The sequence below is a fragment of the Hevea brasiliensis genome, chromosome 1 (assembly GCF_030052815.1).
Source record: "Hevea brasiliensis isolate MT/VB/25A 57/8 chromosome 1, ASM3005281v1, whole genome shotgun sequence".
Classification (NCBI taxonomy): Eukaryota; Viridiplantae; Streptophyta; class Magnoliopsida; order Malpighiales; family Euphorbiaceae; genus Hevea; species Hevea brasiliensis.
The window spans coordinates 128,348,764-128,366,282 of NC_079493.1; the positions used below are offsets into that span (position 1 = coordinate 128,348,764).

The window sequence follows — 17,519 nt, forward strand, 5'->3', positions numbered from 1 at the left end:
ATAATTTCCTAAATTTTAATTATAGCTTTATGATGTCATTAATCCTTACTTTCTTTTCTTTTTTTTTTCTTTATGTCTTTTGTCTTATGGAAGACTAAAAATCTAATTAAATAAAATTTTAATTAAAGTACTTATGGCATCATGCATGATGTCATCTCCCTACACCTTTTTTATTTTCTTTTTTTTTTCTATTTATTTTTCTATTAGTTCTTTAATTTAATTCCTGACTCCAAAATTTTCTTTTCTCCGATTTTATTTGACAGTTAAGTCAGGAGTCAGCTCTCGGGGTCAATTGACCAAATTGCCCCTCGCCGGTTCAACCCGGTTTGTAAATAATTTAATATTTCTTTTGGCTCCCTGACCTAATTATTTGACTGACTTAACAGTTCTTTTTCGTGATCTTCTCTTTTTCACTGTGTTCATAAGGGTCCTAAGGACCGCAGCGTCACATTTTACGGTTCGAAATTTGATTTTAATACGACTTTGCAGTCGTTCCCGAGAAGGTCACCCATCGCTGTGACTCTCGGCTTGTTTAACTTCTTGTGTTCCGTTTTTCTTATTTATACTCAACTAATTGGCAATTACTAATTATTTGCGTTTATGGCTTATTTAAGTGTCTTAGATGTGGTTCTAATTCTCTTAATTGTCCGGACCGACTCCGGTCACCGGAACAATTAAATATACTAAGCTATGCAAATAGGAGTGTTATAGTTTTTTCTTTCAACAACTCCATTTTATTGTGGAGTTCTAGGAGCTGAAAATGTATGATAAATACCATTTTGAGAATAAAAATTTTCAAACAAACTATTTTTAAATTCTTTTCCATGATCACTCCTAAAAAATGTAATGCAATAGCCTTTTTCATTTTGAGTTCTTTTGCAAAAAGCTTCAAATATATCAAAGGTTTCATCTTTATGAGCAAGAAAGAAAGTCCATGTGAATCTTGAAAAATCATCAACAATTACAAAAGTATATGCCTTGCCTCATAGACTTCTAGGTGTGATTGGACCAAAAAGATCAAGATGTAATAACTCCAATGGTCTAGATGTAGTTACAATATTTTTTAATTTAAAAGATGATTTTGTATGCTTACCAAGTGCACATGCTTTGCATTGAAACTCTTTTTCAAATCCTAACTTTGGAAGCCTTCTAACAAGATTTCTTCTAGAAAGTTTAGCAAGTGTACTCATGCTAGCATGTCCTAAGTTTCTATGCCACAACCATGCACTATCATCCGAAGTTATAAAGCATATTTCACAATTTTCTTCAAGACTTGTTAAATCAAGTAGGTAAATATTATCTATTCTAGCACCAGCAAACATAGCATTGTTTCCATGAATCTCACAATGTGTTGAAGTAAAAATAACTTTAAAACCATTATCACACAGTTGACTAACACTTAAAAGATTATATTTTAATCCCTGTACTAATGCAACATTCTCAATGCAAGGATTTTTACCAATAGTTCCACATCCAATAATTTTAGCTTTACTTTTATCACCAAATTTGACATAACCTTTTTCTTTCAAAGTAAGAGAGGAGAATTTGCCTTTATTTCCTGTCATGTGCCTAGAGCAGCCACTATCTATGTACCAGTATTCTGTTTCCAGCATACTCCTTAGGCAGACCTGAAATCAGTTAACTGTCTTTAGGTACCCAAACAACTTTGGGTCCTTGTATGTTAGTAATATTAGGTAGGGTTCCTTTAGGCACCCATACTTTCTTTGCCTTAAAGGTTCCTTTGCTAATAGGACAAGCATTAATCATATAACCTTTATGATTACAATAAAAGCAAGTAATATTTGGTTGAGAAGAAGATGAAGCTTTAACAAAATAATGTTCTTATTTTCCATATTTCATAAATCCATCATAACTAATTCCAAATTTTTCATTTGTGGATCTTTGATTTCCAAGAAGTATATCAAGTGTTTCTTTTCCTTTTGTAAATTTAGTGTTTCTTTTCCTTTTGTAAATTTAGTTAAATCTCTTATCAAAGATTCAATTTTTACTTTAAGAATTCTGTTTTGCTCAAGAATTTGTTCACACACTTCTTTTGATCTTTGAAGCTCATCATTAACTTCCTTAAATAATTTCATTTGAGATTTGTAAAATTCATTTTCCTTTGAAGCCATACTCAAAGAAATATTTTCTGATCTTAAAGCACAATTTTCATGAATCAAAATTTTGTATTTCTTTTTAAAAGATCTATATTTATCATATGTCTTTATAAATGCAAGTTCTAATTCATCAACATTAGAAAGTTTAAGATTTACCTCATTTTCACTATCTTCAATGTGCGAGCTTTCACCTTTTTCTTCAATTACTATCATACAAGCATTTGAAACATCTTTGTCACTTGTTTCATCATTTGATGAAGAGTCACTATCACTCTATGTTGCCGCCATTGCCTTTTTACTTTTATCCTTTCTAAACTTATTTTTCTTCTTCAATGTAGAACACTTTGGCTTAATGTGGCCTGGTTTGTTACACTCATAACAAACTATTTCACTTGAATGATTTATAGTCTTTGGGGCATATTTCTTTGTGAACTTCTTATATTTGCTTCCACCTTTTCTAAATGCTCTTTTGAATCTCTTGACTATCATAGTCATATCTTCATCATCATCACTTGAAGCACTTGAATCATCACTTGAAGCACTTGAATCATCACTTGAACTAGCTTTGAAAGCAACACTTTTCTTTTTCTCATCTACCTTTTTGAATATGAAGGCTATACCTTTCTTTTTCTTTTGATCACCTTCTTTCTCATCTTTCTTATAGATTATCTCATGTGCAATGAGAGAACCAATTAGCTCACCATATGTGTATTTTCTGAAATCCGTTGCGTCTTGAATAACAGTGGTCTTTGCTTCCCATGACTTTGGAAGAGATCTCAAAATTTTCTTTACAAGTTCTTGTTCTTCAAATCTCTTTCTAAGAGCTTTAAGAAGATTAACAAGATTTGTGAATCTGGTACTCATTTCAGCCATAGTTTCACCAGGTTTCATCTCAAATAACTCATAATCACGGATGAGGAGATTTGCCTTTGACTCTTTCACCACATCGGTTCCTTCATATGTGACTTCTAGTTTGTCCCATATTTCTTTTGCAGTTTGACACCCTTAAATATGATTATACTCATTAATATCAAGAGCACAATGAAGAATATTAATAACTTTGACATTTGTAGAAATTTTCTTTCAATCATTATCATCAAATTCAACTTTAGCTTTAGGAATTTGCACAGTTCCTTCACTGATTTTATAAGAAATATAAGGACCATCTTTAATTATTCTCCAAGCATCAATATCAACAGATTGTATAAAGTTTCTCATTCTAGTTTTCCAAAAAGAGTAATTTGTGCCATTAAAAAGTGGTAGTCTAGTGATTGAATAACCTTCAGCTAAGGGGGCAGGTATACCAGCAAAAATACTTCAATCAGAAAGTTAAAATGCATAAATGTAAAGAGTAAGGGTTGAGAAAATTAAACACTGAATTTTTATAGTGGCTCGGCTCAACTAGCCTACATTCACTCTCTCAAAGATCTCACTTTGAGTCTTCACTCCACTGATCTTCTCTTTTAAAGGCAAGAGACAAAAGCTCTTTACAAATCTTCTCACCAAAGCTTTTACAAGTAGCTTTACACTTCTACCAAGTGTTATCCCATACATTTTTCACAATCAAACTTCAATAGGTGCTTGAATGACCTCTCATAAATGATAAGAAAGTGTTTAAAACTCAATCTCACTCAATACAACAGAATCTATAAAGAAGAGATGAGTAAGTAAGCCAATGATGAGCAATAAAAATAATTTGAGCACTTTGAATGAAAGCTTTAATAATCTTAAAAGGTTAGAAACAGTAGAGAGACTTTCATTAAGTGCAAAATGGCCAAGGATAGGTGTATTTATAGCTTTGGAACATTTTTGACTGTTTGAGAACTCATTTGAACGTTATAATTTCAAATTTCAAGAAAATAGTCGTTATTTTATCTTTTTCTGCGATGTTGTGCAGAGTTGAGACAGTTAACATAACAGAAAAAGTAGCAAACCAGTTAGTATACCAGAAAAACTTTTCTACATAACTTTGAAAACTTTAAAACTTTACACCAAATCATAATCAAATGCTTTTAGGCAATTTATGATATTTAAAAGAAAATAATTGAGGGATTAAAAATAAGTATCATTGGCTTCTACTCCTCAATTCTTTTCATAAACAATCCTAAAAGTTTAAAACTAACTTCTATACTACATGTACCTTCAAATTTGATCTTCAATGCAGCTTTGAAAGGTAACATTTTCTTCATCTATCTCCTTTGATTCGTCCTGTATTATCTTAAAATGTCATCATTTCTTCAAAAGCACGAATTCATCATGAATTTCTTGAGTCATTTTCTTTATTTTTTGAGAAGCACAACATTTAATACAAGGTTAGTTTGATTCTAATTGAGTTTTATTATCATCAAAATCTATGCTCATTTAAGCTCGTGGGGTCAACAATAGAGTTAGAACTAAAAATTTAATAAGTAATGCTTAAGCTTACCAAAGTTGAGGCTTGTCTCGTTTACGCCTTTATACATGTCTAATTCTTGATTTGCCTTCTTTCCTTTTTCTGGCTCCGCCGTTTTAGATTACTATTTAGCCATGCTCTGCAAAGCTCGTGACGTTTCGGCCACAGAATATTTAATAAAAATAATTCATATAAATATTTAGTTAATACAGTATTCTATTTATTTATTACTTTGAAATTAAAAAACTAAAAGAATTTTTTAATTATTTAAATAATTTAAAAAAATAATTCATAATATATTAAATTTAATTATAAATTAAATTTTAATATTTTCTAATTAATACCATCAATGCCAAACATACATGGTTATTAAATCTGATTCAGAACTTGATAAGGCTAAAAAATCAGATTAATAGATGGCTGTTTAAGCAGTAGAATATTAAAAAATTAAATTAAATATGTATTAATTAAATATTATTGTAATGTTTTTAAATTTTATATGTAAATATTAAAAATATTTAAATATTATTATTAATTTTTATATTAACATTTATAAGTAATATGTAAAATTAAAATAATTTTATAAATAAATAAATATCTTCTTAATAGTTATGAAATATTAATTATAAAATAAAATACAAAATAAACATATCGTTTCATAAAAGTTATTGTATTACTACAAATAAAAAAAAAAAAAAAAAACATCGATTCAGCATAAATTTAAGTTAAAAATTATAGTCAGCCGGGTCAACGTGTTGGTTCGATCGCTGAGTGACCCAGTTTTTTTTTGGTTCATCTCCCATCTAATTAAAGAACTGAGCTGATTGGTTCACCAATTCACCCAATCAACCGGCCGGATTGTCCGGTTTTATAACAGTGCAAACTGCAAACTTATCCTTCTTCTGCAACAAACAATAGGGCTGCAGTACTGGTTGCTCTCACACGTCATTGACGACCTCGCTTGAGAGTGGGAGAGGAATTTTACTGCTCGAGAGATTTCAATCCAACGCTCAATCATGGTAACCCTCGATCTTTCATTTTCGATCATTCTATTTATGTATCATTCTCTGTTATGTGCTAGGTTTCTAATCCGCTCCATGTTCTGATCTTGGATGAATAGATTTGTATGTGCGGGTATCGCAATCTTAGGGTTTCGAAACTTTGCTACTAGAATTTGTAATATGTTTGATTTTTTTTTTATGTGATTTTGTGGATTACGTTTGGAATGTTAATTGATTTGGATTTTTGTAAACAATGTGAATTTGTGCTAATTTTGTTTTCCCTTTTTGATAGGTTCTTTTACAGCCAGACCCGTTTCTGAATGAACTTACAAGCATGTTCGAACACAGTACTGAGAAGGGAACTGTTTGGGTTACTCTCAAACGATGTGAGTATATCGGCCTTTATTTTCCCAATGAGTCTAATTACGTTGTGTTTGTATTTGGGTGATGAAATTGTGAGGAGTTGTGTGGGATGCTAAATAGTTGCATTTCTTGGTATCTTTTAGCATCGTTGAAGTCTAAGGTGCAAAGGAATAAAATGGCAGCTGCTGGTGAACCCCTTGAATATAGGTGTCTAATCCGTGCAACCAATGGCAAGAAGACAATCTCTACTTCAGTATGCCCCTTTTTCATCCAAATCTTTTATATTTTCTTTTTAAGCCAGTGGTTTTGCACTTAGATACATTGACTTTTAGGTCGTGGTACTGTATTAGAAGTGCTCTAGTCAGTGTTATCAAGGCGAAAGGCGACACTAAGGCGATAGCATTCTATTGCCTTAGGCGAGAGGCGAGAGGCGAGGCGAGGGCCTTTTTGAAGCGAGGCGCCATAACCTTAATTGTTTAAATTATATATATATATATATACTTTTAAATAGTTGATAAGTAAAAAAACATATTAAAAAGAAAAAAAATATGATTTACACTATGTTTATATCTAAAATAAGAGAAATTGAAAATAGTGCATACTTGTATTTCCAGCTTAAGTATAAGATACAAGTAAGTATGAGACTGTAAAATTAAAATATATAGCATAAGTAAAAACACACATAATAATAAGAGATGTTAAAAAAAGAAATAGTTCATACCTGAATTTTCAGCAGATGTATATGATAAAAGTGACGCTATAAAATTATACATAATAAATAAAAAATTAGAAATAAGTCATAAGTCACATAATAAAAAATATAAATTATAGAAGTTCAGACATTAATACATAAAAATAAGTTGTAAGTCATAATAAACAGAATGCAATAAGTACATAAAAAACTTATAACTAAAACTACTCATCATCAAGATTTCCAAAATCATCTTCATTTTCAACAACGGCCATCACAAATTCTTCCTCCTCTTCATCATCATCAACTTGCGAAGAGGATGCACCTATCATTGCACGAGGCCTTCGAAATGATGGAGTTTCAATTGGTGGTGTTGATCTTGCAGCCGTTCTCGATTCATAACGAGATTCAGGAACTCCAGCTGCTCTACCAACATCACCCCAGGTCAATACGTCATTCATGAAAACAAGAGAATCATCATCATCATCATCCCCATCACCTTTTTCTAATTCACCAAGCAACCATTCATTACTCTCATCAATATTTGCCAAATCAATAGGTGTTGTGATATCCCCAAAAGTGTGTCGGCGTAGCAACGCTCTATTGTACTCTATGTAGCACGGAAACGGAAACGCGGACACGGAGAAACGCGGAAACGGACACGGGGAAACGGCATTTTAAAAAACATAGGAAACGGAAACGTGGGGGAAACGTGTAAATATAAAAAATATAGGGGTATAGTTATAAATAAATAAATAAATAAATATATATATATATATATATATATATATATATATATATATTATGAAATATGTTTAATAATAAATAAAGTTCAAATCAACATTTAAATTCAACTATAAAAATACATATTTAGAAGTTTCATACTTATAAGAAATAAATATCAATTACAACACATTCAAATGTTAAAAAAGAATTAAATAATAAAATTGAATAAATTGACTATATTATGAAAAATTTTAATATATAATATAACGATACATTAAAACAAATTATATTAAACACATTATATATAAACTATTACAAAAATATAAAATATATTAATATAAAATACAAATTTTGAATGTTGGAATTTTTTTTATTTATCGTTAATTAGAATTTAAACTTGAAATTTTATAATTTTAAAAATAACTTTAAAAATATATTTACATTTGTCCTTAATTTCCTTCAAAATGTTGATTTTAAAAATATGACAAATCTTGAAAATTTTTAGTGAATTTGGAAAAAATTTTTTTATCTTTTTTTTTTTTAAAAAAATATTTATGATAACTCCTCAAATTTAATTTGAGAAAAATCTAATTATGGAATATCCATTTAGAAAAAAAAAATTGATATTAAATATAATAAATTTATGATTAATTAATAGAATAAAATTATAATTAATTAATAAAAATTGCTTGATAAAATTATTTTACAAAAAAATTAGAAAAAAAAAATAAATTAATAATAAAAAAAATAATAAATTAAATAATAATAAATTAATAAACCACCCCAATATAAACCTAATTACCCAATACCCAGCCCCCATTCATTTCACGATGGGAAGGAAAAAAAATCATTTCACGATGGGAAGGAAAAAAAAAAGGGAAACGCCTTACCTGGGAGAATCGGCTGCTGCTTCTTCTTCTTCTTCTTCTTCTTCTTCTTCTTCTTCTTCGCGATTTTTACCCGACGTGCCGAGTGGTCTGCCGACTGCCGACTGCCGAGGTACCCATTTTCCTTTTCTTTTTCTTTTTCTTCTTCTTTCTTTTCTGTTGTTCTTCTTTCTTTTCTGTTGTTGGTGAATGTTTTAACCTACCCATTTTTCTTTTTTTTTTTTTTTAATTTTCTTTAAAGAAACGCGTTTCCGTTGCCGGAAACGCGTTTCCGATTTTCAATATTTTCGGAAACGGCCCGGAAACGTTTCCGAGCCGTGTCGGTGCGTTTCGTCGTCGGAAACGTTTCCGACACTGGGAAACGGCACTCGGTGCCGTTTCCGTGCTTCATAGATTGTACTTCACATATACCAAATTGTCCAAGCGTTCTTGAAATAGCCGATTTCTTTTCTTACTATGAAGCTGTCATTTATTTTACAGTAACAAATAAGTTAAACTTCAAACTCAAAAGGCTCAAGATAAAATAACAAATTAAGAAATCTATATATATATATATTACTTACATGCTCAAATACACTCCAATTTCTTTCGCAACCACTTGCACTACATGTGAGACTCAGAACCTTTATAGCAAACTTTCGTAGGTTTGGAGTTGAAGACCATATGTTTTCCACCAAGCAGCTATTAAAATATAGAACCAATGATTGTTAAATTCATGATATAAATTAATAAATGAGCAAAATGAAAAATTAATAAGATTTATATTAATAAACTGGAGTTTTGGTTGTTATTCATCTTATAGCTGAATGAAAACAAATTGTCCCTTGAGATGCCTTGTATTTCTCAATTTCATCAAGAATCATATCAACTTTTGCTGAATTTTTTTCCATTTTATGAATGCATGAAAGCAATTCTGTATTGACCTCTTCATCAGATTCAATTCTCATCTTATTTGGATAAAAAAATTCAGGATTCAAAAAGTATCCAAAGACATGCAAAGGGCGATGCAATTGAAGTGACCATCTCGCATCAATAATCTCAAAAATGCTCTTGTATTTCTCTTCATTGCCATTGAGTGAGTTGGCAATGGCTTTAGCCCTATCCATGGCTTCATAAATATATCCCATAGCTGGTTTTTTCATTATCAACAAGTGAAGCACAAGAACAAGAGGACCGGAAACCTTAAGAGCATAAACAACATGATTCGGTAAGGCGGGACTCAAACCGTCCTTTCACACTTTTGCCTTTCACCTCTTTAGCCCATTTACTAGTTGTCCAACTTTCAAGTAAACATTTTTCTAATGTTGGCTTTACGAAGATGAATCCTTCGATGTAATAAAAGCGAGCAAATCTAGTTTGCCACAGCCTTAGCAATTCTACCCCATTAGTAAACTTCCGCAACATATTTAGAACTCCTGAAGAGCCATATGTGAAACCAGTAAGCTCAACAGCTTTGCGGAATGTTTCTTTGAAAACACGGATCTTAAAGATATCCTCCAACATCAAATCTATACAATGAGCTGCACATGGAGTCCAGTATAGATGAGAAAAATTTGCTTCCAATATTCTCCCTGTCATAAACAAGTAGAAAAATTCATTTCATTAATAATAAAAATAAAATGATATTTTTTTTAGTAATATAAAAAATTAAATAAAAATTTTACCTGCTGCAACATTATTTGATGCATTATCTGTAACAACTTGAACTACTTTTTCAGGACCAATTTCCATCAATTCTTTCTCAATCAAACTAGCCAACAATGCCGCTGTCTTTGATTCATCACTTGCATCAACTGATTTAATAAATACACTTCCCTTTGGACTATTAGCCAAGAAATTAATCAAGGTTCTCCCTTTTCTATCCGTCCATCCATCACACATCAATGTACATCCATAATTTTCCCATTCTTCTTTATGAGACTCGAGAAGATCATTTATGATTTGCACTTCTTTGTTAAGTAACCGAACTCTAACCTCATGAAAACTTGGAGGTTTCATTTCTTTCCCATAATTTCCAATTGCTTGAATCATTTCCCCAAAGCTATCATAATTAACAGCATTAAAAGCTATTCCCACATCATACATCCATCGTGCTATGGCAACACAAGCACGCTCCCTTAACTCCTTTTAGCTGGACTATTTTATCAATGGTAGTTTGCCTCATATTTTTTCCCAAAACAGCAGGTCTAGGGGAAAAATAACAGTCAATAGGCCCTCTACTACTTTGTGGTGGTAAAACTTTTGGTTTTTTAAAAGCACTAGTACCTGTAACTTCCAGTGCTTGCCTTCTTCTTTCACTACCAATTTCTTGCATCAACTCTTCCTCTTCCTCATTTTCATCTAATCGGTGCTTCAACATCATCAAATTCATGTGGTCTTTCCATATTCATAATTGATTTTTGCTCTCTTTTTTTAGCAATGAATTCCTGCATTTGATTCCTTACATCTTCTGGACATTCTGGACATTTTTCTAATGTTGGCTTTCTGAAGATGAATCCTTCCCAGTGTAATAAAAGCAGTAGCAAATCTAGTTTGCCACTGCCTTAGCAATTCTACTCCATTAGTAAACTTCATAACATATTTAGAACTCCTGAAGAGCCATATGTGAAACCAGTAAGCTCAACAGCTTTGCGGAATGTTTCTTTGAAAACACGGATCTTAAAGATATCCTCCAACATCAAATCTATACAATGAGCTGCACATGGAGTCCAGTATAGATGAGAAAAATTTGCTTCCAATATTCTCCCTATCATAAACAAGTAGAAAAATTCATTCCATTAATAATAAAAATAAAATGATATTTTTTTTAGTAATATAAAAAATTAAATAAAAATTTTACCTGCTGCAACATTATTTGATGCATTATCTGTAACAACTTGAACTACTTTTTCAGGACCAATTTCTATCAATTCTTTCTCAATCAAACTAGCTAACAATGCCGTTGTCTTTGATTCATTACTTGCATCAACTGATTTAATAAATACACTTCCCTTTGGACTATTAGCCAAGAAATTAATCAAGGTTCTCCCTTTTCTATCCGTCCATCCATCACACATCAATGTACATCCATAATTTTCCCATTCTTCTTTATGAGACTCGAGAAGATCATTTATGATTTGCACTTCTTTGTTAAGTAACCAAACTCTAACCTCATGAAAACTTGTAGGTTTCATTTCTTTCCCATAATTTCCAATTGCTCGAATCATTTCCCCAAAGCTATCATAATTCACAGCATTAAAAGCTATTCCCACATCATACATCCATCGTGCTATGGCAACACAAGCACGCTCCCTTAACTCCTTTTAGCTGGACTATTTTCATCAATGGTAGTTTGCCTTATATTTTTTCCCAAAACAGCAGGTCTAGGGGAAAAATAACAGTCAATAGGCCCTCTACTACTTTGTGGTGGTAAAACTTTTGGTTTTTTAAAAGCACTAGTACCTGTAACTTCCAAGATTTGCCTTCTTATTTCACTTCCAATTTCTTGCATCAACTCTTCCTCTTCCTCATTTTCATCTAATCCCAGTGCTTCAACATCATCAAATTCAGGTGGTCTTTCCATATTCATAATTGATTTTTGCTCTCTTTTTTTAGCAATGAATTCCTGCATTTGATTCCTTACATCTTCTGGACATTTTGGACATCGAATTACATTTTTGTAACCTCCAGCAAGATGTTGCTTGATTCTATTAATTCCTCATTTGTAAACTTTCATACAGTACATGCATTGAAGATCATTGGTATTGTTTTCACTAACTTGAATTACATGTGCCCATCACTGGTCCATTCTTCTACTACTAGCAGAAGATCCAGATGTATTATTCTTATCACCCATTTATAATCTAACAAAAAAATTAACAAGAATAAAAAATAAATTAATTAACAACAAATTAACAATATCCAATATAAATTAAATAAGTAATTAACAAGAATAATAAATAAAAAGTAAAACAGTAAACTAATTAACAACAAATTAACAATGCCCATACAAATTAAACAATTAATTAATAAGAACAAAAAGTAAAATCATAAATTAACAATGCCTATACAAATTAAACAATTAATTAATAAGAACAAAAAGTAAAATCATCAAATTAATAATAAATTAATAATACCATATAAAATAAACAACTAATGTCTAATTAACAAGACAAAAGTAAAACTAATTAATCTAACAACTAATTAACAATAATAAGAAGTAAAAAGTAAACTAATTAACAACAAAGTAATAATGTCCATATAAATTACACAATTACTTACTAAGAACAAAAAGAAAAATAATCAAATTAACAATAAATTAATAATATCCATATAAAATAAACATCTATTATCTAATTAAAAAGAAAAAAGTAAAATTAATCAAATTAAAACTAATTAATAATAATAACAAGTAAAAGGTAAGCTAATTAATAATAAATTAACAATACCCATATAAATTAAATAATTAATTAACAATAATAAGAAGATAAAAAATTAAATTAACAATAAATTAATAATACCTATATAAAATAAATAATTAATTAATAAATAATGTCTAATTAATAAGGTAAAAAGTAAAACTAATCAAATTAACAAGAATAACAAATAAAAATTAAACTAAATACCAACAAATCAACAATACCCATATTAATTAATCAACTAATTAAACAAGAATACAAATTAAAATAATCAATTCACCAATACCCATAAAATTTAAATAATTAATTAATAAAAATAAAATAATTAAATTAACAAATAAATAAATAATTAATAATAACTAATTAATTAAAAGGAGGAGAAGGAAAAAAAAATAAAAAGGGACGTGAGATCAGAAGGAGCAGAGCAGGAAAGAAATAAGGAGAGGACAGAAAAAAAAAAAGAAAAAAAAAGAAAAAATAAAAAACAGAGCAGAAGGGACGTGAGATCAACAGAGGGACGTGAGATCAGAAAGGAGCGAGCGGGAAAGAAATAAGAAGGAGAGGACAGAAAAAAAAAAAAAAGAAAAATAAAAGCAGGCGAGAAGGGATGTGAGATCAACGAGAGGAGAGCGTGAGATCAACGATGGAGAGGAGAGAAAAAAAAAAAAGGAAGGGACGTGAGAGAGATTGAAGCAGCGCAGCAGGAAAGAAAAAAAAAAAGGATCTGAGATCGAACAGAGGTGGAGACTGGAGAGGGAGAAAAAAAAAAAAGAAAGGGACGTAACAGAGAGAGAGATCGAAGCGGAAGAAGAAGAAGAAGAAGAAGAAGAAGAAGAGAGAGAGAGAGAGAGAGAGAGCGTACCTGTTGTCGTCGTGAAGTCGAGGTTGAGCCGTTGAGGAGAAAAGCGTCTTCGTGAGGTTGAGAAGAAAAGGGTCTCTGCTGGTGGAATGGCTGACGGTACGCAGATAAATTTATTGATTTTTTAATTTAAAAAAAAACACTTTACCGTTCTTTGTGAAGAGGCGTCGCCTCTCGCTGCGTCGCCTCGCCTCTCGGCGGGCGTCGCCTCCTCCAATCCGAGCCAGGCGTTCCAGTCGAGGCGACAGAGGGACGCCTCGCCTCGCCTGGCGCCTCGCCTGGGCGCCTCGCTCGCCTTTGATAACACTGGCTCTAGTGCCATCTGAACTTGATTCTGGTTATGTATGACTTGTGATGATAAAGTTTGAGCTAGAACTTCATTTACTAGAATACTTAGTAAGGCCAATTAAGGTGTAGAGAAAATGGACCAGGCCTAACTCAACTAAAAACTAGGTCAAATGGGAGGATTGCTCAGGTCTTTATATTTTGACCTCTTGCCTTATCTCTTGATAGATGTGGGATAACACACCCTTTATGCCAGACAAGAACTTTGGAGCTTGAAGTTTGCACTTTGTAAACATGAACATCTATGGGTGACTCAACATTGCGGTAAAGGTAGGCTCAAATACCATGTAGAAGAAATGGATCGGACTTAACGCAATCCTAAAAGGTAGTTTAGGGCTAACATTGGAGCGTGAAACATTTATGAGAGGTCTGAGTTGCCTTTTAGGGTTGAGGTAGGTCCAATCCATTTTCTCTACATGGTATCGCAGCCTACCCTTGCCTTGATGTTGAGCCACTCTTAGATATTCATTCCTGCAAATTTTACGCCCCAAAAGTTCATGTGTAGACGTAAGAAGGTGTGTTGTTCCACTTTGGTTTGGGATAAGGTAAGAGTTCTAAACATAAATACTTGGACAATTTTCCCCATTAGGCTAGCTTTTGGGGTGAGTTAGGCTCAACTCATTTTCCTAATATGGGATAAGAGCCTCCTTAATCGATATTGGGTTTTTTATAAGTGTTTCACGCTCTAGGTGTTCGTTTCTCGGCGCGAGGGGGTTTGTTAATATCCCACATCAGTTTGAGATAGGGGTAATGTACCTCTTATAAAAACTTAGGCGATTCTTGCCCCTTGAATTAGACTTTGGGGTTGAGTTAGGTGCGACCTATTTTCTCTATAAAAGGTTTGAAAACTTTATATTTTAGGAAATGAAAATTTTACTCGAATGAGGTAATACATTGTTTCATGGGTAAATTAAATGCTGGCAATGCTTGCTTTGCTTGTTGATTTTGTTATTGCTAAATACTTATATTCCTAGAGAGTTTTGTTTGGTGGTTTTTCCCCTTTTTATTCCTAATTGGAACTAAATATTAGTCCATTTCTCCTTAATGATACTGATTCAAGCTTTTACTACTTTAGTTGATGACATATTTTTCCGGGAATTTACTTGAGTTGATGATGTTGTAAAATTACTCTAGAGATAATCTTTGGGGAGTGTCTGTCCATTTAACTAATTGAATATCCTTCTTGATTCAATGGAATTTTGTTTCAAATTTCTCATATTTTAATTTGGAAATATATGTATGAGTTGTATCATGCTGGTACAAGGATTTGGGCCTACCTGATGGTTTTCTGTACTTGTCATGTTTTTGTTCCTGCCTTGTTCTCTTTTCTGATCATGTATCCATTTCTTTTTAAAATTTGGGTACCTTGTGCTCAACATATCCTTTTTATGATCTTTTGGAGTTTAGTTGAGATGAGACAAGGGTTAGCAAGAATCATTGGTTCAGACTACTTTCTCTGCAGATGGGATGAAAAGTTTATTAACGATTTAAGCCTTTGAATTCTATGTAGTAGAAAGCTGCATTTGCAACTAGGTCAGGGCCACCAGGCTATATTCTTCTTAAAGTTGGACCTTTGAATGATACATTAAGCAAAAAAATGAGTTGTAGTACAATTGTCATAAAGTGACTGATGATCCAATGATTGAGGTGTTTAATTCTTAGGATTATATTGAGATACGAAAGGATGACTTGAGCATTTTTATGAAGCATTTTTATGAAACATGTACTCCATATATATCATACCAGATAGATATCATACCTGTTGGATATTTGTGGCCATCATTAGACATAGTTTTTATAATATGTTCCATTTTCTGTTACTGCTCCATAAGGGGAACAGTTTAAGAATTTGAGGATCTTATAGATATAATTTGAGAATTTCTATGTCCGCTTGGCCTCCATCTTTGTGAATTTAATAGGCTTGATTACTGGTAGCATTTATGTATTTTCCTTATACTTTCTGGTTCTTTATGAATGTGTTTCTTTAGCTTGGCTGACGGGGTTTCCTTGTTTTATGTTGAGAAGGTTGGACCAAAGGATCACCAGCGCTTTCAGGCTTCATATGCAACTATTCTCAAGGCTCACATGACTTCTTTAAAGAAGAGGGAAAGAAAGGACAAGAAAAAGGTTGCAGGGGCTGATAAGAAAGAAGGTGGCTCAAAGAAGCCCAAGAGAGCCTGAACTCCTAGGTTTTTTAATTTCATTTTTTTTGAACCATGAATTACCGAGTCTTAAGGATGGGATTTTGTTTGACTGCCCTTTTCTGGCCGATGTTTCAGTACAGTTGGGTCCTTTTATTTGGTTAGCATTTTATGAGAACATTTTGGAAAAAGGAATTGTAGATATGTTGTGGTTGGTTTAAGTTTAGTTTATTTTTTGCCATAAATATTTTTGAAGTTTCAACCAGGATGCATGTTAATAAGATTGGCTAGGAAATACGAGGATTATGCAAAATGGTGATCACTTCGAGTGGGTGTCGATTATTAAGACAATCTTTCTGAATTATTGGTAATTTTGGCATTACATTTATTTTTATTCTTATAAACTGTTTGGTGTTGAATCATATTGATTTTTGGTTCCTTTTTCATGGTGTTAAATATTTCTCCCTTGACCTTAACCTTTTTAGCCGTCTAGTGCGGTTGACACTGTTCCACGAATGACTAGGTAGCTTAGTGTATTCCTTTTTGAAGTAAGTTTTATAAGTTATTACCCAACTTGCCACTTTCTTTGGGTTTGACTCCTTTTATGCTTTGGACCATGCTTATTTGTCTAGTAACCTTTTAACATTGATGGATTTGAACAATATTCAGAAGCAATTGCTCCGGTCGCCAGTTACCTTCAAATACAGGAGGATGCACTTTTGCGTACATTTTCATTTGATATGCGTGTAACCTTTTTGTTTTAGCACCCAATTGCTTACTCATGAGCTGAAGGGATCCTTGAATTAGTGAAACCATCAAAGAATCGATTACCAAGGACTACATGATGGTTTATTTCATTAGAAGTTGTTCTACTAATTTTTCCTGGGAGATTTGATCACCGCCTCAACAGTCTAAATGCTATCCCAAGTTTATATTTCAAATCTCTCTATATAAATATAATAAAGCTGAGTACTAAAATAGGCTCATATCTTATTATTGTAAAATTGACTCCTTATATTAATGTCACTTGACATAATAATAGAGTTACGCCAAAGGTTTAACAACAAAATGCTAATAATGTTTGAGACCATGCTTTTCAACCCTATGTATCTCTGCTTTCTTGACTTCTTATCTCTCATTCTTTCACCTAAATTTAACCGTTTCTCCTCTTTATCAGCCATCTTTTAAATATCAACTCTCCCATCTCTTCAGCTTCAGGTGTTATAAATAGAAAAGAATCTAATGTCCTTTTCATAGATAATGATGCATGCGAAGCATTTTCTGTGTATTGCTTAGTTTTTTGGGTGCATCTAATATAAACTTCATATGAGAATAGATTTAATAACTATTAGATTAGATATTTGCATTAAAATATATATAGAATTAATCTAAATATAAAATTTTAATTTAATGATTGATAAGTTTATCCTCATATAGTCTTCAAATTTCTATAGTACACTTTTTTTTTTTAATGTTTTTTCTAAAGAATTAATTAGGAGTAAAATCAAGAAATAACCTGAAGATAACTTTAATACCAGTGGCAAAATATAATATATGCATACTATTTTTTTTTTTAAATAAATAATGTGCAACATACACT

At 31.8% G+C, this 17,519-nt stretch overlaps 1 protein-coding gene across 1 annotated transcript; it reads left to right on the top strand.

Moving 5' to 3' along the window:
* Positions 1-5,386: 5,386 nt before the first annotated feature.
* Positions 5,387-16,301, top strand: LOC131182959 (signal recognition particle 14 kDa protein-like). The gene is made up of 4 exons (XM_058152499.1): positions 5,387-5,528; positions 5,803-5,896; positions 6,017-6,126; positions 15,804-16,301. Exons 1-4 carry the CDS (start codon positions 5,526-5,528, stop codon positions 15,957-15,959), a joined length of 363 nt encoding a protein of 120 aa, XP_058008482.1. The 5' UTR covers positions 5,387-5,525; the 3' UTR covers positions 15,960-16,301.
* Positions 16,302-17,519: the final 1,218 nt, after the last annotated feature.

What these genes read in the sequence shown, in the direction of transcription:
- LOC131182959 (XM_058152499.1), top strand. An exon ending in TTGGGTTACTCTCAAACGAT is followed by an intron (nt 5,897 to 6,016) that starts GTGAGTATATCG and finishes GGTATCTTTTAG; the next exon opens with CATCGTTGAAGTCTAAGGTG. An exon ending in AGAAGACAATCTCTACTTCA is followed by an intron (nt 6,127 to 15,803) that starts GTATGCCCCTTT and finishes TATGTTGAGAAG; the next exon opens with GTTGGACCAAAGGATCACCA.